General features: G+C 42.9%; 2 protein-coding genes across 3 annotated transcripts in view; one reads left to right on the top strand and one right to left on the bottom strand.

Moving 5' to 3' along the window:
- Positions 1-24,680, top strand: part of brf1a (BRF1 general transcription factor IIIB subunit a) — a 143,517-nt gene that overhangs the window by 41,178 nt on the left and 77,659 nt on the right. For both annotated transcript variants that reach the window (XM_074661016.1, XM_074661017.1), the window contains exons 6-11: positions 6,035-6,107; positions 16,579-16,728; positions 20,947-21,040; positions 21,404-21,530; positions 23,739-23,778; positions 24,288-24,380. In XM_074661016.1, coding sequence (XP_074517117.1) covers positions 6,035-6,107; positions 16,579-16,728; positions 20,947-21,040; positions 21,404-21,530; positions 23,739-23,778; positions 24,288-24,380 — 577 coding nt within the window. The remainder of the gene's footprint in view (positions 1-6,034; positions 6,108-16,578; positions 16,729-20,946; positions 21,041-21,403; positions 21,531-23,738; positions 23,779-24,287; positions 24,381-24,680) is intronic.
- On the bottom strand, positions 7,172-12,379 carry LOC141783627 (BTB/POZ domain-containing protein 6-B-like). The gene is made up of 4 exons (XM_074661026.1): positions 11,458-12,379; positions 9,716-9,806; positions 9,381-9,499; positions 7,172-8,798 (listed from the first exon to the last, which is right to left on the bottom strand). Exons 1-4 carry the CDS (start codon positions 11,886-11,888, stop codon positions 7,766-7,768), a joined length of 1,674 nt encoding a protein of 557 aa, XP_074517127.1. The 5' UTR covers positions 11,889-12,379; the 3' UTR covers positions 7,172-7,765.

The raw sequence follows: 24,680 nt of genomic DNA, 5'->3' as shown, positions 1-24,680 counted from the left end.
CAGCCCAACAGGCAACAACAGCTGTCAGTGTGTCAGTGTGCTGACTTGACTATGACTTGCCCCAAACTGCATGTGATGATCATAAAGTGGGCATGTCTGTAAAGGGGAGACTCGTGGGTACCCAGAGAACCCATTTACAAGGGCCAAGGGGACCCCTTCTTGCCATGCCGGACTCTAGGAACGACGTACATAATTTGTCCGCACGACCGAAGGTTACAGCTGCTGAGTTCGTATTATATGGCCTTATGAAGAAAAATGTACCAATATTGCATTCTACGGTTGTCTCTGGACAGATGTTGACGTATTTTTTGTAGTGTTGTGTGTTGTGTGTAGTTTTTTTGCAGCGTTGATCTTTCAGTTGTAATTTGAAAATATTTTAGGTGTTATTTGCACTCCGTGTTTCTTTTGGAGGATTAAGGATTTTAAAGAAGACACATGTTGAGCTTTTCTCCCACGTTCCCGGCTTATCTTCATATAAAGCTGTGTGGAATTAGACTGCTCACTGGTTTTGGGTTCAGTAAGAGACATTGCTGTATTTTTTTTAAATGTATTAGTTCACATTTATTAAAGGCTTTTTTATTCTGAACCATCCACTGGAGTGGCTGGAAGTACAGGAAGGAATCTTTCTCTCTCTTTAAAGAGGAGATTCAGTTTGAGATTTCAAAAATTGGATCTGAACCGTCGACCTACATGTGAGCCACTTCACATCTAGAAACCCCGTATAAAGAACTTTGTTAGTCTTTTTGGGATGGCATGATTTTTATTTTTCAACCAGAGTGAATCCTTGTAACTTTTATTTTATTTTAAGTTGATGTGTGTCATCAGCATTTGATTCAGAAAGGTTGTTGTGTGAACATTCAATCCTATGAGTTAATAACTCGTTCCCTCGAGTTAGTATCTCGTTCCCTCGAGTTAGGAACTCGTTCCCTCGAGTTAGTATCTCGTTCCCTCGAGTTAGTAACTCGTTTCCTCGAGTTAGTATCTCGTTCCCTCGAGTTAGTAACTCGTTCCCTCGAGTTAGTAACTCGTTCCCTCGAGTTAGTAACTCGTTCCCTCGAGTAAGGTAACTCGTTACCTCGAGTTAGGAACTCGTTCCCTCGAGTTAGTATCTCGTTCCCTCGAGTTAGTAACTCGTTCCCTCGAGTTAGTAACTCGTTCCCTCGAGTTAGTAACTCGTTCCCTCGAGTTAGTAACTCGTTCCCTCGAGTAAGGTAACTCGTTCCCTCGAGTTAGGAACTCGTTCCCTCGAGTTAGTATCTCATTCCCTCGAGTTAGTAACTCGTTCCCTCGAGTTAGTAACTCGTTCCCTCGAGTTAGTAACTCGTTCCCTCGAGTAAGGTAACTCGTTCCCTCGAGTTAGGAACTCGTTCCCTCGAGTTAGTAACTCGTTCCCTCGAGTTAGTAACTCGTTCCCTCGAGTTAGTAACTCGTTCCCTCGAGTAAGGTAACTCGTTCCCTCGAGTTAGTATCTCGTTCCCTCGATTAAGGAACTCGTTCCTTCGAGTTAGGTAAAATTTCTCCTAGGGGTCTAGGGGGGCTTCGTACAATCCTATATTTCGGAGAGAGGGGGGGAAAAAGCAGAGTATCCACGTAAACTTTAATTTAACTGAGCAGGAAACCAGGTTTTTATCCGTCAGATATCGGCATCAGATCTTCCTCAGTGCAGCTGAAGACTTAAAGACTTGTTGACAGCAGCTTCTGTCTTCCGGAGAGAGTTGTTGATGCTCCCTAATGTAAGTGGAGCTTTCCTCAGTCACACTCAGGCCTTTAATTGAAAGTTCTTCTCTTCCACCTGTTGAGACTCGGCCGTGAAGTATCGAGTAACCGCGCCGTGTTTTTGATTGTCTAACGCTTTGAGTTTTGACCCCTTCGACCCCGGAAAGTTTCACTTAGCGCTGCGGTGGAGACGGGAGGAGGATTATATTCTACTACTCCGCTTCTCCATTTCACCTCCAAGCAGCTCCGCCGCCGGCACTTCAAAGTTGATGACTAAATTAAATTTAAAGACTCAAGCTCAGCGTTCGGTCACACCGATTCTGATATCAGAAGAAAAGTTTCAAATTCAGCAGTTTGTGGGTGTTTTACAAAACTCTGCCGTGCTGCATGAATACATAAAGATATTAGACTCAATGTAAAGTTATATAGATTTTCGTTAACCCCCCGGGGTCGACGCTGTCGTATACGACAGAAAAGTACTTTAGTTACTCTTTTTAGAATATCTCCGGAACGCTCTTGTGTAGAGACTTACTTTAACTTGCAATCGCTTCGTCATCACCGTAGCTTTCTAATGAGGTGTCCGGGTCGATCGTTTTCCTTTCAGAGAGTTTGTAATCCAGTTTGGAACAACAGTGTTTTTTCAGAGATTTCATAAAAGTTATAAATTAAGCAATTTGAGTCTTATTTTCACAGTTTTGCCCGTTATTCTTATCCTCTATGATAACGTTGTTAGTAAACCAAAGTAAATGCTGAGATATGGGAACATGATTTTCATGCTGAATGATGCTGACATTTCTAGGGCTGTCAAAGTTTACCACTAATTTCTTTTTTATTTCTCTTAGGCATTAACGCAATCGATCTTCCCGAGGTTGTAGCGGGCTCAGTTTTAAAGCTAGAGTGAAGATACTGGCATCATATTAAACTAGAAAACCTAAAGAATCCATTGGTGCATTGACATTTTAACTCGGTTAATACATATTTTTGGTGGTATTTAGTTCGTCTGGTTGTAGTGATCTGATCACGTTGACTGACTGATACTGTTGACTAACACAATCGATTCAATATTTCAGTCTTAAGTCATTGACTTAAGAGTCAATCCGTCTGTTTCCAGCTGCTCAGTTGTGCAGATTTGCTGCTTTTCTCTGTGTTTATATGACGGTAATCTGAATGTCTTTGGGCTTTAGACTGACTGTTAGATAATGCAGATACATACAACACGAGAATCAAGGTGATTTTGCGCCTCCTCTCCCAACGATGATCAGCAAAGCCCAGATTGTTTGATGGTTCCAGATGTTCCTGTGGTGTGAGGCATGTTAAGAGTGTTTTTACATCCTGGACGCACCGATTTCAAATCGTAAATATTAAACATGTTCAATATTTCTGACGGGATATCCTGTTGTGTGTGGGGAACCCCGAGGACAGCCGATGACGCAGTCACGTGGGAAAGAACGATAGCCAATAGAGAACCAAGCAAACTGAAGAAGGAAGGTCAACCAGCGTCGTCATGGCGGCCGCGACTAACGCATGAGCTAATGCTAAACGTGACGCATAAAGTAGTAGTGAGAAGGAGCTCAGAAATGGAGGACCAACTTGTTGATTTGAGTGTTTATTTAACGTGTCTCCGTGACTTCATCCAGCCATCCTTCGTCAGTTTTCAGTACAAAGTAAAAACTAACATCACTAATCCTTCCTGCCCGTCGTTCGCCGTGTTTGTTCACACTAAAGTCACGTTTGATCGAGAGATTTTACGAGATTTTCATTTATTCTTAGTCGTGACTCTTGTTGTTGATGAATGAATCTGTTAGTGTGTGGTGGTGTTGCTGTTTTGGCCAAATCGTTGCTCTCCACACACTATAGGAACAAAACTGTTAAATTGAACAGAACATGTTGTTATGTGTGGAAAATGCTTTAGTGTGGGCCAGCCTTAACCAGAAGGAGTTAAGAACAGGACGTGTTTTATATTGGGTGAGTCACATGTTGCAGGTCATAAACCAAGACATCGAGCTGAAAGATGGTAGATTGCTCCGTAGAATCCACATAATCATTTAATCCATTGTTGATATAATATAAAACTACGGATTAGTGCAGCTTTAAAGTGTTGATTTTGTTCCTGCGTTTCAACATCTTTTGTTTTATCTGTAATCACGCCGTCCTGCTTTAAAGCCTCGCCACCGTTTCTGCCTTTGTGTGTAAATTCCTCGCTGGAATCCACTTCCCAGAATAGCAGAGGAGCATCTGCGTCCCTGGCCGACTCCAGAGGGGGGCTGAGAGAGCGAGAGTCCGTCCGTCTGTCTGCTCCTCACCCCCCTATCACCCTCACCCTCACCCCCCCATCACCCTCACCCTCACCCTGGAGGTCTGGAGAGTCAGTCTGAAGGAATGACAGAGATCTGACCCCCCCAGTTCACGACCTGATCCTGCAGCTTTCACTGCCCCTTCTGCTTTCAGACACCCAAACCTAATTCTGGGCTGTAATGCTGATAATTTGTGGAGAAATTGATAGATGTGCAGCCCTGTGGCTTTGTTATTCAACAGCGTTCATCCTTAGATCCTTTCAGGAGATAGAGCGGCGGGGGTGGGGGGAGGTGGGTCAGAATTTACTGCCCAGCCTTCTGGAGGTGTTGTGGGGTAAAATACAATGAAACATCTGTGAGGGGAGGTGCCGGCGTGATAACCCCGATGACACACTCGCCCTCATCCTCCTCCAACATCCTGCAGCAAACCAGGCCTCTAGTTTGCTGCTCAGCCTCGTTTAGACTTCCTCATACGATCCTGAACCACAACGTTTGAAATGGAAACGTTTCATTACCCCAAATTTATCAAGTTTAACACGATATATTGTTTGAAAATGTTCTACCTTTTATTTTGAGGAAGCATGTTCTAATTTGCTCATTCAACACAAGACATTTGAGGACGTCATCTTGGGCTTTGGGGAACATTGATCCACATTTTTCACCATTTTATAGACCAAACAACTAAACTATTAATCAAGAAAATAATCATCAGATTATATGACGATGAAAGTAATTGTTAGTTGCAAGTGTTTTATCTAAAAAAGCCCAATGCAGCAACTTCAACTTCCCTTGTTTTATCCGACAGTCGGTCAAAAACCCAAAGATTTTTAGTTTATTATCATATATAACACAACAGAAAAGCAGCAAAACGTCACATTTGAGCAGCCAGAATCTGAGGAGGATTGCTTAAAATGACTGAAACTGAAGTGAATCGATCGACTTTGCAATTAATCGACTAGTCGTTTCAGCTCTAAAATTGCCAAAGTTAAAAGTTTAAATCAGGGAATATCTGTTTAAAATCAAAGAATCTGGTCAGTTCTCAATGATAGGCCTCATGAAGTTATTACTCTCCGATGCTCGTTAGTCAAATTTTAAAAAATACAAGCAGTTATTGAAGCTGAAATGTTACGTTCACGTTCGCAAAAGCCTTGAGATAAATAACGACATCACCTTTTTTAAGGCAAACAGTCATTTAGTCAGTAGTTTTTCCAGTTGTGACGTATTATTCACCTCAAAGCTCAGTCAGTTATCAAAATAACCCTTTTGTAACTTTTCTGAAATCTTCATTTTTTGTGCTATTTTCGGAGAAGAGCAGTCAGTCCAGGGCAGATGTCTGTTAAAGGTCACACTTTAGGTGATTTAAAACACTGCTCTGCAGGTAAATCAGTCCACCAGTCCACCAAAGATATCTAATAACTGAGATAAAAGGTCATCTTTTTATGATAGTGCACAGAAATATCCGTGCAGAGAGCCAATAAAACTGTCCAAACACTCTGGTGTATCACTCAGATCTGTAATTTAGACTCAGGGGAAAACAATAGAGGAAGAGAGAGTGCAGAGGGCGACGGATATTTAATAGAAAGAGCTGTGAGTTTGAGTATGAGGGCGAAAAAATCCCTTGAAATGGCCCACAGCTCAGCTTTTAATCACACATATTGAAGTGAAACGTTCTGCAACCTTCAGGTCGATTATGTAACCGCAACACTTAACCTGCCGGTGACGCAGCGGCCTTATTTCATGTCCTAACAGTCTGTTCTTCCTCTCTCAAACACACCAGTCATCATCAATCATACCCGGCATCTTAATTTCAGACCGATGCTCCAGCTGTAACTCTTTAAGTGGCTTTGAACGGGTCTAATGGCTCCTGGAGCCACTTGGGACATACAGGATCACGTAAACACACAAATCCAGTTAGAAAATCAGACTTAACTTGCAGCACAAGGTTTTCCTCTTCTGACACACACTTTTACTCGTCTTATCTTTGCTCTTCATCACTTTAAATAACCTGTTGCTCTCCTCCACAGGTGAACGTCTACGTGCTGGGAAGAACCTTCCTCGTTCTGTCCAGAGAGCTGTGCATCAACGCCCCGGCTATAGGTACGCACTTCACTCATCTTCACCTTGATCACTATGCAAGACTCTGTTGAGTTAAAGGGATAGTTCAGGTGTTTTGTTTAGGTGTACGCTATATTTAGAATATTTTCACCGCTTTACCTCGGTGTGAAACAGACTTTACTGTCGGGAAACTGAAGCTGTTGCATCCATATATGTTCTCTTCAAAGCAAAAAGTAAAATCACTGTTTCTGTCAATGGAGTCTGGTGGCTTTGAAAAGAGCATAGATAACTACTTCAGTCGGCAAGGTAAACCGATGCTGGCAGATGTCTTTTATGTAGATATGTAATTGTTGCAAACAGGCTGCAGCTACTGTTTATTATCGATTAATCTGTTATTTTACCAATTATGGAGTGATCATTTAGTCTATATATAGCCAGAAAATAGACAAATGATTGCCATGGTTTCAAGGTGACGTCTTCAAATGTCATCTTTTTAAATAAACCTGTGAATCTTCACATTTACGAAGCTGGAAGCAGAGAACGTTTGGCATATTTGCTTGATGAAATGACTTAAAAGTACTCCAGGGATTTAATATTGCACTTGTATAATGTTGGGGGGAACTTGAAAGAGTCATGGAGATGAAAAGAGGCTGTTTGAATCACATGCAAGTCCACACAGACACACCTCTCTCCACAGATATCATACTGTCATATACTGTGCTGAATATTATAGAAACCTGTAAAGCAGGAACCTATTTAAGTTCCTTTACTAAATTTAATGTAGCTTTAGCTAAAGCTTATTGGTGAAAATGAGCAAAACTGTATCAGCAGATGCTCGATATGGAAGGATCTGGATAAAGACACCATAGAAGCATCCCTTCTTTTGTCACTTTAAAATAAAAAGATGCTCTTGCTCGGGGCCCCCCCCCCCATGACTCCTTGGACCCCGGTACCGTACAGTAATCCACCCACAGCTTCAAGAACCTCATGTTCCCATTAAAAAAACAAACCCTCAGGTGTAGTTCACCCTGCAGTAACCAGAGGGCGCTGCAGCCCCTCTAATCCCCACTCCCTCGCTCGTAATGATGTGACATCTGCAGCTTCAATCACATTATAACCTTTATGTTTCATCATCAGGTGTATAAGCATTCTTGTACAGAACACATCTGGTCATCTTTTAACAGCCTCAAGCTGTTAACAGTTAAATTGTATTTTACAAAAGACACAACGTTTCTGAGGCCGTTCCTCTGAAGTGCAAAACAACTCTGACAAGATTTCTACTTTAATTTTTGCATTTAGAATCATAACACTACATAAAGTTTGCTCCCGGTGTAATATTGCGTCTCAGACTAGGCTAACAACATCGTATATAGACTCACAATTTGAAGCGGTCCCTACTTTGTACTTCCAGTTGTGGAGCTCAGCTTGATTACATAACCACAAATCACTGCATGAATGTTGTTTCTACAGCAGCCGCAGCCCTCGAACACAGGCGTCGGAGCAAATAACGTTAACCCAGTATTTAAATTAAAAAAATAACATTAAATTAAATAAGATAAAACAGCTCCTTGGCTTTTAAAATAGTCTCTCAGCGAACTAACCAGGCCATTTAGTGTGACATTAGTCGAGTGTCTTTAATGCTACATTACTTTGAAGGCTGGGAGGCGACGAACAATTTTCCATCAGCAGTCCAGAGCAGCTTACGCATAGAACACCAACTCAGGGATCTGTCCTCCCTGTACTCCGGTCCCGTTGGTGCTGTCGGACGAGCACTGGAATTGAAATGTCACCTTCCCGCACTGCACCTCCGTCATGCCCTCCTGGCCGAAATAGCTCAGTTCATTCCCGTCCAGCACGGCGCTCACCGTGTAGAACGCGTCCTGCTCCACCTGCACAGGATGCTCGAACCTCACCTGAAACGTACTGCTCGACCCGTCCGACACAAAATTCGTAAAGGCCTGCGCCAGCGTCACCCCTTGTCTCTTCAGTTCGATTTTGACGCTGTACTCGGCTTTGCCGCCGCTCGACCCGTACAGCCCCAGACCGGCGATAAAGATCCTCTTGTCCACCGCGAACTGGATGCTGTCGCACCGGCCGCGGTAGCGCCACTGATTGCTCCGGTAGGCCGAGGACTGGAAGCGGTGGCACTTCTGAGGTGCCAAACCCTCCCTCGCGGTCAGGGGGAAGTCCAGATCGGGCTTTTTAGCCGCCGTGTACCACAGGAACAAATTGTGCGTCTCCTCCAGTGTCAGGATATCACATTGCGCCGCCCCGTCGGCGAACTCCTCCAGGCTCATGGAGGGGATGCGCACTAAGAACAGCGCCTTGCCAAGGACATCTCTCTTGTTGCGGATTGTGGGGCCCAAACCCTGTCTCTTGCACTCTGCCGTGGCCCAGTTCATAACCGCCTCGAACACCACCACCTCCTTGGTGTTGAGCGTCTCCCTCCGCAGGATGATCTCCAGCGTCTGCAGGTCGATCTCGCAGAAGCCCTCGGAGCACAGCGACAGCTCGGCCTGCGCGTCGATCACCTCCCAGCAGCGCTGCGTCAGCTCGGGCTCCTCGAACAGGCGGCTCTGGGAGAGCAGCACGCAGGCGTTCTTGGCCTCCAGGCTCGTTTCCAGGAAGGTGACGCAGGCCTTGGCCAGTGCAGGAACGATGTACTTCTTGGCGGCATACAGGGTGGCCAGCACCGTGTCTGCCTCCAGGTCGATCTCATCGCTGTACATGTACCTGGGAGAAGGAGAAGAACCGTTTAATCACTGGACATGCACAGAAATTTAACTATTACCAACAATAAGACATGATGTGAGGAACGTTACGATAACGGACTTTGGGTCCTTGAAAAACTCTGGGAAGTGCTCATTTCCTTGTTGCTAGTCCAATTTCCACAAAAAACAGATATAATCATCTGTTTTTCTTCCCAAAGAGGATCGTATGATGACTTAAACACATCCTACCGCTTTCACAAAAGGCCTAACATGCAACAGTCTTTGGCGCTGGCTTAGCCATCGCTACTGAATGAGCAACAAAGGCAGGATATTTATAACTACTAGTCTGCATATATTCCCCCTCAAAGAAAATTGTCAGGCTGTGGATGAGGGGGGAAAAAAATGTTTCTAGTTGGACAAAAGAGCGCTGAGAAAACCAGCAATTACAGAGCAGTGCGCTGCTGCTGCTCTCAGGCGCTCCCAGCATTTTGGCATTCGCCTCTGCTTAGCTTTTGGATGAGTAATAATATGCTTTGAAGTGACACTGACTGCGCTTGTCATCTCTCCTTCTGGTTGGCTGTGTGAGGGATGGCGAGTGGCTTACTTCAGCAGAATTAGAAAAGCAGCAGGTTCCACATCTGGGATATGGATCTCAGACTCCTCCTCCGCCAGATCGCCGTAAAACATGGCACAGAAGACCGAGCTTCCCACGGCCAGCACATACTGGGAGGGGAGAGAGAGAGGGAGGGAGGAAGGGAGGAGCAGACAGATGCGTCAGACACAACCAGAATCACTCTCAAGTTCAATAAAGGAGCAGGAGTAGCTCTTTTTCAGTAGCACTGTGCTGCACAGACGGACACAACTTCTCTACTCATCTAACAGATACATTTAACAAACAAAAACCACAGCAGTTTATTCCAACATGTAAAATATCTTTACCTTGTGTGCCGGGACCTTCTGCGAGCACCCCAAGGGCCCAACAATGAAGTGGACATCAGCCATCAGCTCATTGTTAAACATCAAGGCATTCCTAAAAGCAGAGCAGGTTTTCATGAGCAAAGCCTCAATCAAGTATTGTATAACATCGAGTCCTCCCACACTCTGTTTTTGCCTGGAGACAACTGGTTATTTTCATAGGTTTGAGGAGGATAGAGCAACAGTAGAAGGGCTGCAACTACTCATTGCATTCATTATCGATTAATCTACTGTTTCCAGAGCTCATTGTGATATTTTCAAATGTCCAAAGTCCAAAGATACTCAATTTACTATCATAAGAGACCAAGAAAAACAGAAAATATTCACAAGTGAGAGGCTATTTTTGCTTAAAAAATGTCCTTAAATAATTAAAAAATGATCCAAATTGTATGCATATTAATAGTCGTATTATTACAGCTCTGTGCAGTAGGATGCAACCTGAAAGTAATGCAATTTTTTTGCAGCATAAAGTAAGCTGCAGGAATAGTTTCAAAATAAAACCCCACTATGGAGTGTGACTGGTGGTGAGAGCATAGTGCACTTCTTTTTTATTACTATCATATTAACACAGGAGTGGCCTGTCGTTACTTCATAATGATCTTAAATGTACTTTATGGTCGTTTATATCTCCCCTGACACATCCCTGCAGAACAGATATTGTGCGCATGCTTGTGAGATTTACTACAGTTTTCCTGCAGATAGTGGCAGATAATGTGCATCATTTTTGGAGTAGATAATGTGCATCATTTTTGGAGTAGATAATGTGCATCATTTTTAGAGTAGATAATGTGCAGTATTTTTGGAGTAGATAATGTGTAGTATTTTTGGAGTAGATAATGTGTAGTATTTTTGGAGTAGATAATGTGCATCATTTTGAGAGTAGATAATGTGCAGTTGTATTTTTGGAGTATATAATGTAGTATTTTTGGAGTATATAATGTGTAGTATCTTTGGAGTAGATAATGTGTAGTAGATAAAGTGCAGTATTTTTGGAGTAGATAATGTGCATCATTTTTGGAGTAGATAATGTGCATCATTTTTAGAGTATATAATGTGTAGTGTTTTTGGAGTAGATAATGTGCAGTATTTTTGGAGTATATAATGTGTAGTATCTTTGGAGTAGATAATGTGTAGTAGATAAAGTGCAGTATTTTTGGAGTAGATAGTGTGCAGTATTTTTAGAGTATATAATGTGCAGTATTGTTGTAGTACATAATGTGCAGTATTGTTGTAGTATATAATGTGCAGTAGTATTTTAGGAGTATATAATGTGTAGTATTTGTATAATGTGCAGCAGTATTTTTGGAGTAGATAATGTGCAGCAGTATTGTTGTAGTATATAATGTGTAGTATTTGTATAATGTGCAGTAGTATTGTTGTAGTACATAATGTGCAGTAGTATTTTAGGAGTATATAAAGCGTAGTATTTGTATAATGTGCAGCAGTATTGTTGTAGTATATAATGTGCAGTATTTGTATAATGTGCAGTAGTATTGTTGTAGTACATAATGTGCAGTAGTATTTTAGGAGTATATAAAGCGTAGTATTTGTATAATGTGCAGTAGTATTGTTGTAGTACATAATGTGCAGTAGTATTTTAGGAGTATATAAAGCGTAGTATTTGTATAATGTGCAGTAGTATTGTTGTAGTATATAATGTGCAGTAGTATTTTAGGAGTATATAAAGCGTAGTACTGGGGGGTTACCTCTCTCTCAGTGTGGGGTGGCTGCACTGCCAGCTCGGCGGCTCTATGTTGTTGTTGTTGATGTTGTGCTGGTTGCTGGTCGGTGTGGTCGCCGCGCTGCTGCTGCTGCTGCTGCTGGCCTGACTAACCGGCGCCTCCTTGGTCTTCTCGGTGTCCGCTACCGAGGTGGTGGTGCCGGTGGACAGGTTGGTGTTGTTGGCGGCGGGGTACAACTCCGCAGCCATCTTCTCCTCCTGCTGCTCCTCTTCCTCTTCCTCCTTCTGCTGCTGCTGCTTCTTCTTGCTCGTCAGGGACAGCGTCAGGATCTCATAACACACCGGCAGCCTGCTGACCTTCTTTGACTTTTTCAGTGTTTCTGGAAGTAGGAGCAGATAAGTCAAACACCTCATGATCCGGCCATGATGGAGCAACCTGCAGTCGGCCGTTGGCATCGAACGGCACGAACCGAACAACCCGTCGTGTGAATGATAAATCTCCCGGTGTAATTCAGCTCCTTTACAACGCCGCTTTAAAACGACATCGAAGTTTTACACGACAACATGTAAATATCCGTCCTTTCCCCCGGTAAAGGTGTCAGTGGAGTCCGTTTCCTCCTCCTCCTCCAGCTGCCCAACTTCGACCACTAAAGAGCACTTTTCCCTCCCGGTCATCTCATCCTCTCTGACGGAGAAATGTCCGCTTGTTTTCCCTTTTCTATCAGCTAATCCAGCTGGTGTTCAAGTCCTTCCTCTTCTTCTGTTAACCCCCAGCCTTCTGCGTTTTAATCCTCCGTTATTTCTCCAAACCGACACGAAGCCCAGCTACGTTGTTGTCCCGCTGCGGCCGCTCGCATCAGATGTTAACACTCCACTGAAGGCTGTTTTAAGATCTGCTCCATATTTTTACTGCTCTATTTTTTTTCTTTTTTCTCTCTCTCGTCGTGATCTCCTCCGGACGCCCCGCCCAGGGCTACGCTGAGGACCAATCAGATTCACGCGTGGCGGTGACGTAGGTAGGGCAGAGCCGAAGCACCTCCCCATCGGCAGCTCCGCAGAGTGCGTCACCTCACCGGGGCCGAATCGCTCCGCCTCCTGTCCCGCTGATTAGACCCGGTGGAAAGATAAAAATAAAATTAAATATGACCCTACGGTACAGTACAGCACTGCTATGAGGAGGAATAACACAGAAACAGGGAATAAAAACAGTGAAGGAAGAAGTAGTTTTATTCAAGTAAAAGTAGTAATACTACAGTGTAACAAATACTCTACTACAAGTGAAAGTCCTGCATTGAAATGTTATTTAAATAACAGTATGTAAATACAATCAGGAAAATGTAAGTAAGAAAAAGTTGTGAATTTACGAGAAAACAAAATAACTTCTGAGATTAAAGTGGCAAATCTACGAGAAAAACCACAAATCTGAGAGATTGTAAAGTCGTAAATATCCGAGAAAAAAAACGTGGATATTCTGAGATTAGAGTGTCAAATTTGCAAGATTATAAAGACGTTAATTCAGAGAAAAAACATAGATATTCTCTGAGATTAAAGTGGCAAATTTACAAGAAACTTTTACTTTTTCTTAAACTAAGCTGCCTATGGATGCAAAATGAATTTCAGTGCAAACTGACAATAAAGTTGTAACGTATCGTATTAGATTATTAAAAAAATGGATATTCTCTGAGATTAAAGTGGCAAATTTAAGAGAAAAAACAATCTCCTCGGATGCCCAGGTCTCGCTAAGGACCAATCAGATTCACGCATGGTCGTGATGTAGGCAGAGCCGAAGAACCTCCCCCCGACAGCTCCGCAGAGGGCGTCACCGGGCCGAACCGCTCCGCCTCCTGTCCCGCTGATTAGACCCGGTGGAAAGATAAAAATAAAATAAAAAAAGAAGGTCGGTTAAATGTGACCTTACAGTACAACACTGCAATGAGGAGGAATAACACAGAAAAAGGGAAAAAAATAAAAGTAGTAATACTACAGTGTAAAAAATACTCTACTACAGGTGAAAGTCCTGCATTGAAAATGTTATTTAAATAACAGTGTGTAAGTACAATCGGGAAAATGTAAGTAAGAAAAAGTCGTGAATTTACGAGAAAAAAAAAGATCCGAGATTAAAGTGGCAAAGTTTATGAGAAAAAAAGTCACAAATTTGCGAGATTATAAAATCGTAAATTTACAAGAAAAAAACTCAGATATTCTCTGAGATTAAAGTGCCAAATCTACGAGAAAAATTATACAAATTTGTGATATAAAGTTGTAAATTTATGAGAAAAAAACTTGGCTATTCTGAGATTTAAGTGGCAAATATACGAGAAAAAACTCACAAATATGCAAGATTATAAAGTCTTAAATTTACTACAAAAAAGTTGAATAATCTCTGTGATCAAAGTGGCAAATTCAGGAGAAAAAACTCACAAATTTGCGAGATTAAAAAGTCGTGAATTTTCGAGAAAAAAATTATATTCTTAGAGATTAAAATGGCACATTTACGAGAAAAAAACTAATTTGTGAGATTATAAATTCGTAAGTACAATAGTGCATTTATTCTTGTAAATTCACGACTTTAATCTTGGAAATTTTGAGTTTTTCTTCTCTGAATATTGACCCCCTTCCGGGCTCTGTAATTATTATTTCTTACCTATAACAGCCCTAATACACCGTCATAGAAATGTGACATCATTTCCAAATATTTCTAACAGCTTCAGCGGAGTTTGATTTCATTCAATGATCTAAAACATCATCAGTATTCAGTCAGGTTTTGATGAGTGAGGGCTTTTCTCTCTGTGCTTGTTACTGTCAGCTCTAGCAAGAAGTCCATCAGAGAAAATTTCTACACCCACAGTACCAAAAAACAGACCAGCATGCATTGCAGCTCCGAGTCCGTTTTGGGGTTTTTGAGGGGAAGGGGTGCAGCTTCCCCACAGCTGAATGATAACACTTTAATGCTATTCATGCATCCCTGCTCCCACATGTGATTGAAAGGAGCGAGTTCACGGCCCCTTCTCTGGGGGTGGTCGAAGTAATTTTGGGGGAGCGTGGGGAACAGAAGTAGAAGTAGGCGAGGCAGGTTGAGGGGAAAGTGGGTACACGAAAAAAAGTAAACTACAGCACTCCATCACAGAATGACTCCTGGGCTGTTTGAGCATCACAGATTGATTATATTCCACAGTGAAAGAGGACTGGAGGTGGATTTTATTCTCCTTAAACAGCCTTTTTTTTTTTTCTACGTGGATCTGGCCTGGCCCAGTAAAACTTGGAGCGGTGATGGCGAGCTCTGCAGACGTATCATTACATGGTGCGGAGGGGGGTGAGGGGGGGGAGGGATCAGCCTGGATCTTATTACCAGCTGGCTCTACCAGCTTTCCACTGGACTGCTCTTTAAACGCAGCCACCGACTTCAAAGATATTTGACTCCACTGTCATAGCCGGGGCACGAAACTCACTTTTTTTGTCTCCCGGCTACAGCGCCGAGACGTTTCCTCCTAATTTTAGTATTAAATTAGATTTCTTAGCACGGTAAAATCATAAAATCCTAGTCAAACTGGCCACCTGCCAGGCGGTTTCATGGCAGAAGCAGGTGGTTGTGATAGTTTCCTTCTCTTCAGCTGTAGTATTTTTCCATAAAGTTTATGATATGATGAAGTTTTCTCAGAGACATGTGAGAAGCATAAGGCTTGTGATTGGAAGGTTGCCCATTTCAAATCCTTTTTCACCAGCTGTGAAAATCGGGACAGAAAGCGCTGAATGAGAAACAGGCTGCTTCGAGGTGCACTTGAGCTAAAATGCTAATCCTCGAGTCATCCAGTGGAGCTAATTAGCAGCCAGCAGTCGGATGCTGGTTTTACTGGGAAGCTCACAGGTGCTACTAAGCAGACATTTTCCTTGGTCTGAACCAAGAGTGGAAAGAAGATTACTTACTTGGCTGCAATTTTGGTTTGTTTACAGCCCAGACGCGATCCAGGGCTTGTAAATAACTGGACACACACACAAGCAGGCTGTTTTATTGGACAGAGTTTTGGTTAAAGTGCCATCCTGAGAGAGAGAGAGAGTTTTGGCAGCAGAGCCAAACAGATCTGATATCAGTCCCTGAAACGGTAGCATGATGGACTCTCTTTGCCGAGATTTATCCTCTCCAGTTAGTCACACACGAGACAAAAGCTGAATGCGATCGTCACAGGATACTGAACACCCATAAACCGAGTCTTTTACTGCAGTTGCTTCGGATTACAGTAGAAGTATAAAGCTGTGTCACACTCAATACTCCTTATATAATGTCCTCTATAGTTTAACCCAGGGGTCAGCAACCTGCGGCTCTTTCGCCCCTCTCCAGTGACTCCCTGTGGATTTTTAAAAATGGAAATGAATAACTGTTTACATCATTGTTGTAGGTCTATGGTACAATGGTACGACAGAGTATTAAGGCCACATTGAGGAAAAAAAACCTCTAAACCCCTCTGGTGGACTGGTTGCTGGAGTCTGAGAACCTGCATGATTTTGCACGGACTCTGACCCGGTTGCACCGATGACAAGCTTTAAGAAATATAGAAATATTCAATCTTCTCGCTGATGCTTTCATTTACTTATGTAGGTCATATAGAGGCATCAGTATTACACTGAGATTGTTTCATAACCAGTTAAAAGTTCCTCACAGTTACTTTAAGTTATTTGATGTGAGGAATATCTGACAAGGTAGGTGGCACAATGCTTTACATTTTGTATTTTAATAACAGAAAATGGTCATTGTTCTTTAATGTGGATCTGCGTCAAAATACAGTGGATTTCTTTTTAGTCTACTTCAGTAGTTTATACTGAAGAATGCTAAAAACTGCCATATCTCGCAGTGTTAAGAACTTTTTTTCTACACCCAGATCTGCACCAACAACCCATCACTTCTCCTCTGGTCCGTTGACTTTCTTTCTATCTATTTTGAGTGATCCTGTGAAATAACAGAGAAACAAAAACGGTCTAGAAACATAACCTACATTGGCAGGGGTACGTAAAGGAACAAATGCTCCAGATTTTGAAGGACTGACTGAATCTGAACATGCACTTACATGATCACACACACACACACACTTCCTCCTGAAGTCTTCCTTCTGATCGACTAAACTTGAATGAAACGTTTTCCTGTCCCCACCAGACCCGTGCCTGTACATCGCCCGCTTCGCCCAGCTGCTGGAATTTGGGGAGAAGAACCACGACGTGTCAATGACGGCCATGAGACTGGTGCAGAGGATGAAGAGGGACTGGATGCACACGGGACGAAGGCCGTCGGGACTCTGTGGAGCAGGTAACCGTGAGACAAGGTGGCGTTTGATAGATGGAGTTTTTTTTATTATTATTTCTGGTGCTGGAAGCAGCCTGGAGGCTCCGAGCAGCAGGTCGGTCATTAGAGGATTCCTGGTTTCAGTCCTCTGAGATAAAACGCTCTCTGCTCTGTTGGCACCGAACATCAAGGTGTCCTTAATCAGGACACTTCAACCTCAGATACTCAGAGACCATCAGTGTTTACAACTCAGTCTGACACTTCATATTCTAACTTTATAGAACAACAACCTCATGCTTCTCTACCAAGTGGATTTCATGACAAGTTTTGCTTTGCAACTGGTGATTTTATCAGGAGTTATTTAGCCCCTCTGGTGTGAACTTGTGTGAATCTCTGGTATCAACTAATATTCATCAGTTTTTATTGATTCATTAATTTGTTTTGCCTCTGCTTGAGTATTTCTTTCTCTTAGTTCTCTCCATTTCTCTCTCCGTCTCTCACTCACTGAAGGTCCTTTCAGGCACAACGTGACAACGGCGCCACTGCGCTCTGAAACCTGTTATTTCCAACTGCTTTCTTCGCGCCACAACGACTTTTCGCTGCACCGAGCAAAGCCCAACTTTGCACGCTGTGATGCGCGGTGAACGCAACTCAAACAGTGCTGAGTCGTGAGCAGCTCTCTTCCGCCGGGAAACAACTTTTTAGTGTAGCTCTATTGTCGTTCAGGTGGAAACAGTAAGGCTTACACACGTTGTACAGTGCCAGAAACAGGTTGAGATAACAAAAATGACCAAAGAAAGTGTGAAAATTTGCCATAAATCGGGAGAAATATGGGGAAATTGTGATCCCTAGGAAAGCAAGTATGATGAGAAGTTGTTTTTGTGTCTTAAAATGCATGAATAGATTCATGGAAAATGTTCTATATTACAACAAGCAAACCTCCCTGTCACAGTGCAGAGTGCAGAATTACTGTAGCTGTTAGCATCTAGTGATGTGATCAGAGCCCTGGATCTGAGTAAGGAGGTGGTGCAGAAACTGTTGAGTAAGAAACACCAGTTCTGAAGGTACTCTGAAGGAATCTGAGTTTTCTATTGTGGTATATTTTGATAGGAAGTTCAGACTGTACATGCTTGCATTACTGATTAATATCCGGAATGAGGAGACTTCTGTGCACTTAACTTGCGTTGGTAGTTTGGGACCCACTCACAGTTTATTTCTTACTATCTGCAAGAGAGGTTAGTGTTGTTATTACTGCTAATAGCACTGGAATTTCTGTTACAAGTACTTACATTTGGGTACTCGCCGATACCGAGTACCGATACGAGTACTTCTCTGTGCCAAAAGACCCTCGTTAACAGCCAGCTGGAGGGTGTGAGCGACACACGGCAGGCTGGGGAGTCCCGCATACGAGGCGGTGCGCCACGACCGGCTCTAGGTCGGCTTGGAAAGGCTCGGGGCGAAGGTGCTTCCCGGGGCCGTGGACAAAGTGTCACCGGGGCGGACTGTCCTCAGTGCGCCCCAACCGCGTTGTGCCCCCAGGGCGGGGCTCGGCCCGCGTAAAAGGCACCAGGGGTCTGCGGTGATGTCTGCAACCCACCCGACCCGTCTTGAAACACGGACCAAGGAGTCCAACGCATGCGCGAGTCAGAGGGTATGATCCCGTGGCGCAATGAAAGTGGTATCGCTGCCATTGTATCGGAGCTGTTTTGCGAGTACGAGTACATGAGCACAGTATCGGACCCGATACTCGATACTGGTATCGGTATTGGTGCATCCCTACCTGAAATAGTCCCAAAATGCAGCTTAAAGAGTCTTAAAAATGTTGTTTTTTCTCGTACTGTTCTTCTGGTGAGAAATGAAATCACAGTAATCATGCACACCCACTTTTGATGGGTCAACAGATCCTTTTCACTTTCAGCTTTTGAAGGATTACATAAGCTTTGTTTCTACTCTAACGGCCTCAGAAATGATTAGATGTGTTTTTCCAAGTGCTCCATTTATCACTTTGTTTTTCCTGTGATGGAAAATATGTTTTCCTCTGTGTTCTATCGCTCAACCTGACCTCTGACCTCTCCCTGTAGGAGGCAAGTGAAATGAGAATCTCGTCCATACAGATCAATAATGTAACACGGACACATTAAAGCTGAGTACGCTTTGCAACACGATGAACAGGGAGTGTTTGTCCTCCAACCGGTTCAGTCGCTGGGAATCCTGACGTTAAACCTCGCGGCTCTTGCAGGTTTTGCTGCCAGCTAGGTTAACAAATGTGTTTTTATTATCGACTAGTGGGCGAGGCCAACCTGCCAGCACCTGCCTAAACTTACCTCAGTTAGTCTGCTGTTGATTCTCCACCCTTCCCGTCAGCGTCTGTGTGTGAGTTTATGTGAAACAGCTGAGCTCAAAGCTTCATCTCTGCTCTGCTGGCGTCAACCTGAACACACTCAGCTTTGATGCATTACCAGCTAAGACGTCCTGATATCGAATCACAGGGCTCCCTGCATGTTTACGCTCACCGCTTCACTTTTGGTCTTCCTCTGTTCCTCTGCTGCATTGCCTGAATAATTAATTTCTCATCATAAATCATTGAGAAGGATACAGTCGGACGGGAGACGGAAAAGTTTCTTCCCAAATATGATGCAAATAGATATCAACACTGTTGATGAACCATAAACATGTAACCGCAAGAAAGTTCAAGGACAATGAGGTCATAAAAGTAAAGTAATAAATGAGTTAACTCTACTTTAAGGAAGGAAAACCAGCAGCTCTGAAGTTACGTGGTTTCCAGGTAACGGCAGTAAAATGTTTGAGAGTCGTCAGCGCAGCTAAAAGCCATCACTTCAGTCCTAAAGGCTGTTAGAAGTGTGCATGTAGAAGTAGAAGCATGCATCTATCTTTTAACAGGCTCTTGAGTGAGGCAACTAATGACGGTTATATAACTGTTCCCCTTCAAGGCTCGCGCTGCATTCATTGCATAATATTAGTGTTCTTGGTACTCCTTTTGAGAACTGTTTTTGTGTGTGTGTGTGGGCGGTCTGTTGCTCTGCAGGCTCAGGTGCTCCTGTCCTGTCCTCTACAAGGTGTACACACAGAGACGCCTTAAAACAACATAACATTCAGCCTGGTTGATAATGCACCAGGCAAAAAGCGTGTAATAAGAATGCTGTTCTTGATTCAAGCGTGTCTTGTGTACGCCATGTAGTCTGTACCGACTGTAATGTAAACACATCCGCGTGAATATGCAACACTCAGAGCTAGAGACGTAGACTAAAGTGTGAGAGAGACTGCTTATGGCGGGAGGGGAGGTGGAAGGGTCCAACAAACACAGGAGACCGGTCATCGAGACCGGCATTTTAGGACGTATCTAGAAGGTAACCCGTGAGTTGGGAAACTCTCGCGAGATGATTAAGTTTAGGATAGGTCGTCGGGCAGCGAGTCTAGCTAGAGTTTTTGCAGATTTCAGATCAGATTTCGCAATTTGCGGGTTACCTTCTAGACAAGACCCCTAATTTAAGGCCAACCAGGACGTTTTTCCTAAACCTAACTGAGAGGTTTTGTTGCCCGTTGGTAGTACTTCACCTTCATACACATAATTATGCAATATTCACAGTACTGTCTAGAAGGGAACCAGCAAACCGGGGAAACTCTCGCGAGATTGTTAAGGTTAGGCATTGACCTTGAATAGTAGTTAGGATAGTTCTTTTGGCAGCGAGTCTAGCGGGAGTTTTTGCAGATTTCAGATCAGATTTTGCAATTTGCTGGTTACCTTCTAGACACGCCCAGTTTACATACTTATTTTAGGTTGTGTCTAGAAGGTAACCCACGAGTTGGGAAGCTGGCGAGATGGTTAAGGTTAGGATAGGTTGTCGTGCAGCGAGTCTTGCGAGAGTTTTCTCAGATATCAGATTTCGCAATTTGCGGGTTCCCTTCTTTGCACAACCAATATTCACACCTTTGCGAGGCAAAACGTGACACTGACACGCTACCCTCTGGTGGACAGGTGGGTCTATTACACGCTATGGCGTGATATCGGGTTGGCTCCTGTCGTGTCGGCTCTGTCCTGCAGTCTTCAAGGTGTACACACAGACGGCTAAAACATATTTAAACACAAGACACACAGAAAATGAAATGTATGTTCTGTTTTTATTTGTGTTGTGTACCATTTGCATCGTTAAGGGATGACACAGGTTGAGTTATAAATGTGTAGAGACATGTCGGTTAATTCTCATCCTATTGTGTTTCCAGCTCTGCTTGTTGCCGCTCGTATGCACGACTTTCGCCGCACCACCAAAGAAATCGTCAGCGTTGTGAAAGTGTGTGAAACCACGCTAAGAAAAAGGTGGGTGGTTCAAGTTTTTGATGTTTTTGAGTTGGACATTTCTCCTCCCATACAGCCTAAAATGCTGAATTTGGTATCGGAGAGTCTATGCACATGCTCAGTACCGATCAGGCAGGAAAAAATGGTATCGTAACATCTCAAATTGAAAAGCTAACTTATTGGACGATGGATGAAGTTTGATATTTGTAGAATTTAGTACGAAAATTCAGACAAAATATTGTAGATTGAGTCTTTCTTAGACGGGAGTTGTCTGTTTTATTCTGTCTCAAACTATCAGTCGCATCGACCCAGTTTTGTGTTTCATCTCAATTTGTTTGATTTGATGATTTTGAACTCGTCGCCCTGCTGCTTCTCCCGCATTAGACTGATAGAGTTTGAGGACACACCCACCAGTCATCTGACCATCGAAGAGTTCATGAAGATGGATCTGGACCAAGAGTGTGACCCGCCCTGCTTCACAGCCGGACTGAGGAAGAAAAAATTCAATCAGGTGTGGATTTGAACACTCAGGAAAAACAAGCTAGCATGTGTTGATTTAAAGGGATAGTGTTTCTCAGTGGGGTTGTTTGAGGCACTTATCCATAGTCAGTGTTTTACCTACACTAGATGATGGTTCTCACGCCCCCAGTTTGGAGAAACAGACAGGAGTACCAGCACGGGAGCAACGCAATGTACTGCTGTGGACGTGGGGCAGCAGCAAAACACATATTAGACACCTAAAACAATCAATTTCAGTTTAAGTGAACGCTATATTTAGAATATTTTCACCACTTTACCTTGCTGTCAAACAGCCCTTTCCGACGGGGAACTGAAGCCACCAGACTCTTTTGACAAAACAGTAATTTTACATTGCCGAACACGGGAGTTGCTGGTCTACCGCTGCCTCTACTGGTCAAGTTGTTTGTGCTATTTTGTGACTTTGGTAAATCCAAACTAACCCTTTCAAACACCAAAGTCACACAATAACACAAACAAACTAACAGATCGAGGCAGCGGTAGACCAGCAACTCCTGCGATGTAAAATTACTGTTTTTTTCAATGGAGTCTGGTGGCTTTGAAGAGAGCACAAGTAACGGCTTCAGTTCCCTGTCGGAAAGATCTACTGTAGGTAATACACTGACTGTGGAGAAGCACCTCCTACAACCCCACTTCAAAACACCCGAACTATCTTTTAATCTGTCAATATCAGAGAAAATTTTCACATCCACAGTTTTCCATCCATTTATCAATTTTGATAATTGCTTATGAAATTACTCTTTTTACCCTTCAGGGAATATTAAAATTTCCTCTTGTACGGTATTTTCTTGATGATTACATGCAGCCCGCAGGCGCTCTCCAATAATTAATGAAGGGTATTAACCTCTAAAGTAAAACTGTCAAAGATCACCATTCACTACATCCACACACTCAACAGAGAGGTGGGCTTTATATCAGATCTTGGGAGAATCGTGGTTTTGTAAAGCTTCAACAAACAAGATACATCATGTTATTAGTGAGCTTTAGAGGTGTTTATAGGTGATTCTGTTGCCTATGAAACACAGCCAGGCTAGCTGTTTCCCTTCTGTTTCCAGTGTTTATGCTAAACTAAGCTAACAAATACTTATATATCTAAAAATGTAATAATTCCACTAAGCCTTTAGCCGGTTAGCTTCAGGCAGCACATGACTTTGAACTTTATTTTGGCATTTTGTGATGCAATGTGAGATGATGGTACAACTGACTTTCAAGTCAGAAAATGTTTTGTGCTTTTTAAAGTAACAAATTGAAGTAAAAAAAGTAATATTAAAACATGTAGATTATGCAGATATCAACTTTAATCCACGTTAGAGAGTTGGGATTTGTGTCAGATTTGTGTTTCCAGTATCCTACATCAAGAAATTAATCTGTTTTGAGATGCTAGTGTCAAAAATGTACAACTGAAGGAATATTTCGCCCACAAAATGACCATTTGTATATCAATCAATCAATCAATCAATCAATCAATCAATTCCTGTGTTACCTTGAATTCTTGAAGAAAACTCTCACGCCTCCACGGTGAACGAAGAATCCAAAACCTGAGAAAAGTCTTGATGAATTGAAGTAAATGGGGGGGCCGCGTTTAACAACAGCAAAACACGTGCATCTTCGCTAAAACCGTATTCTTGATAGTTGGGAAACTCTCGCAAGATGGTAAAGGTTAGGCTTTGATTTTGAATAGTTAAGGCTGAGATAGGTCGTCGGGCGGTGAGCCACGGTCAAATGATCATACATGTTGTAAACATGACAGTTTTGCTCTTCATGTAGGTAAAACCGAAAATGAGTGCACCTTTTATCCCACTGGTTGCAAAAAAACAGACGGTTTCGTACAGTCTGTGGTCATTTCTAACATCTTCTCTAGACACAAAGGGAAAGATGAATGTCACAAAGTTTTTAGAAGATTGAAAAAGCAGAAGAGTTTAATCGTGATTCCTTCTACAGAACAGAAACAAAAGATCTGACCGTTTGTCACTCTGTTCTTCAGCCGTGTGTCTCACGCCAACAGACACCAAATCAAACTTCTGTACTCTCAGGAAGAAGAAGAAGAAGAAGAAGTACTTCTGAAAGCTGCCGTCAGCCACCCACAGTCCTCGTGTTATGATCATCTTTTTATTCTGAGATCTTTTACTTTGTTAGATTTCCTTTCATTCAGCTGCTCTGCTTTGTCTCCCTCCCTCTGCAGCTGGAGATCGAGCTGAAGAAACAGATGGATGACGTGGAAGGTATGAATACGATATCCTTGTCTGTTTGCCATCACGTCAAAGACATCGTGACTCTCGGGCTACTCGCTTTCCTTCTTATCTTCAAGAAAATGAACCTTCTTAGCTTTTCATGGTAGTTACACTCCCATTCATCACACTGACGAAGACGGAGTTTGGTAACACTTTCTTATTGTGTTGGAAGTGTCTGCCATTTGGCTGACCTTGACTCCGTGCACATCAGTGCTGGTATGATGGATAGAAAGTGAAATGCCGCAGCGCACACAGAGAGAGGAAACGGCTCCCTGTTTTTGTTCATGATTTAGTTCCAGCACGACATGTAATTAACCGTGCATTATGTTGCAGTACTAACGTATTATATTGTAATTATGGTAGATGTAATTTTAAGGGGTTAGCACACAAGAGAAGTATCATTTCTTTTTAGGGACATGAGAAAAAGTTTCTGCATCTAACTTTTCTGTTTTTCCAGTGATGAATGTAACGTCTGTGTTTTTCATTCTCGTCTTCGACAGATGAAATTCAAGGCTATCAGGACGAAATAGACGCAGAGCTTCAGGACTGTCGACCCAAACTGAGAGGAGTTTACGCCGCCTACGCCAAGATAGGTACGAAGCAGAAAGGAGTGTTAGGTTTTTAAACTTCTTATTTATGCACATTTTTCACATTACAAGGACGTAGTCTCTGAGATTACAATCATAAATGTGTCATGAATTTTGTTGCGTCTACAGTCGTGTTCTTAAAGGGACTGTTTTGTAAGTTCTTGCACGTATAAATCATTGTGGGTCGGTGTCTCAAGCGCGCTCGCGTGTGGCTACGCCGTTCAGACTCAGACTCCAACACAAACTACACGGACGCACCAAAACCACAAAGTTGTATCTAGTGAAGCTGTTAAACAGTGTTGGCCG

This window comes from Sebastes fasciatus, chromosome 15 (genome assembly GCF_043250625.1).
Source record: "Sebastes fasciatus isolate fSebFas1 chromosome 15, fSebFas1.pri, whole genome shotgun sequence".
NCBI lineage: Eukaryota > Metazoa > Chordata > Actinopteri > Perciformes > Sebastidae > Sebastes > Sebastes fasciatus.
The sequence above is the reverse complement of the archived record's forward strand: the minus strand, read 5'-3'. Positions and strand labels throughout refer to the sequence as shown.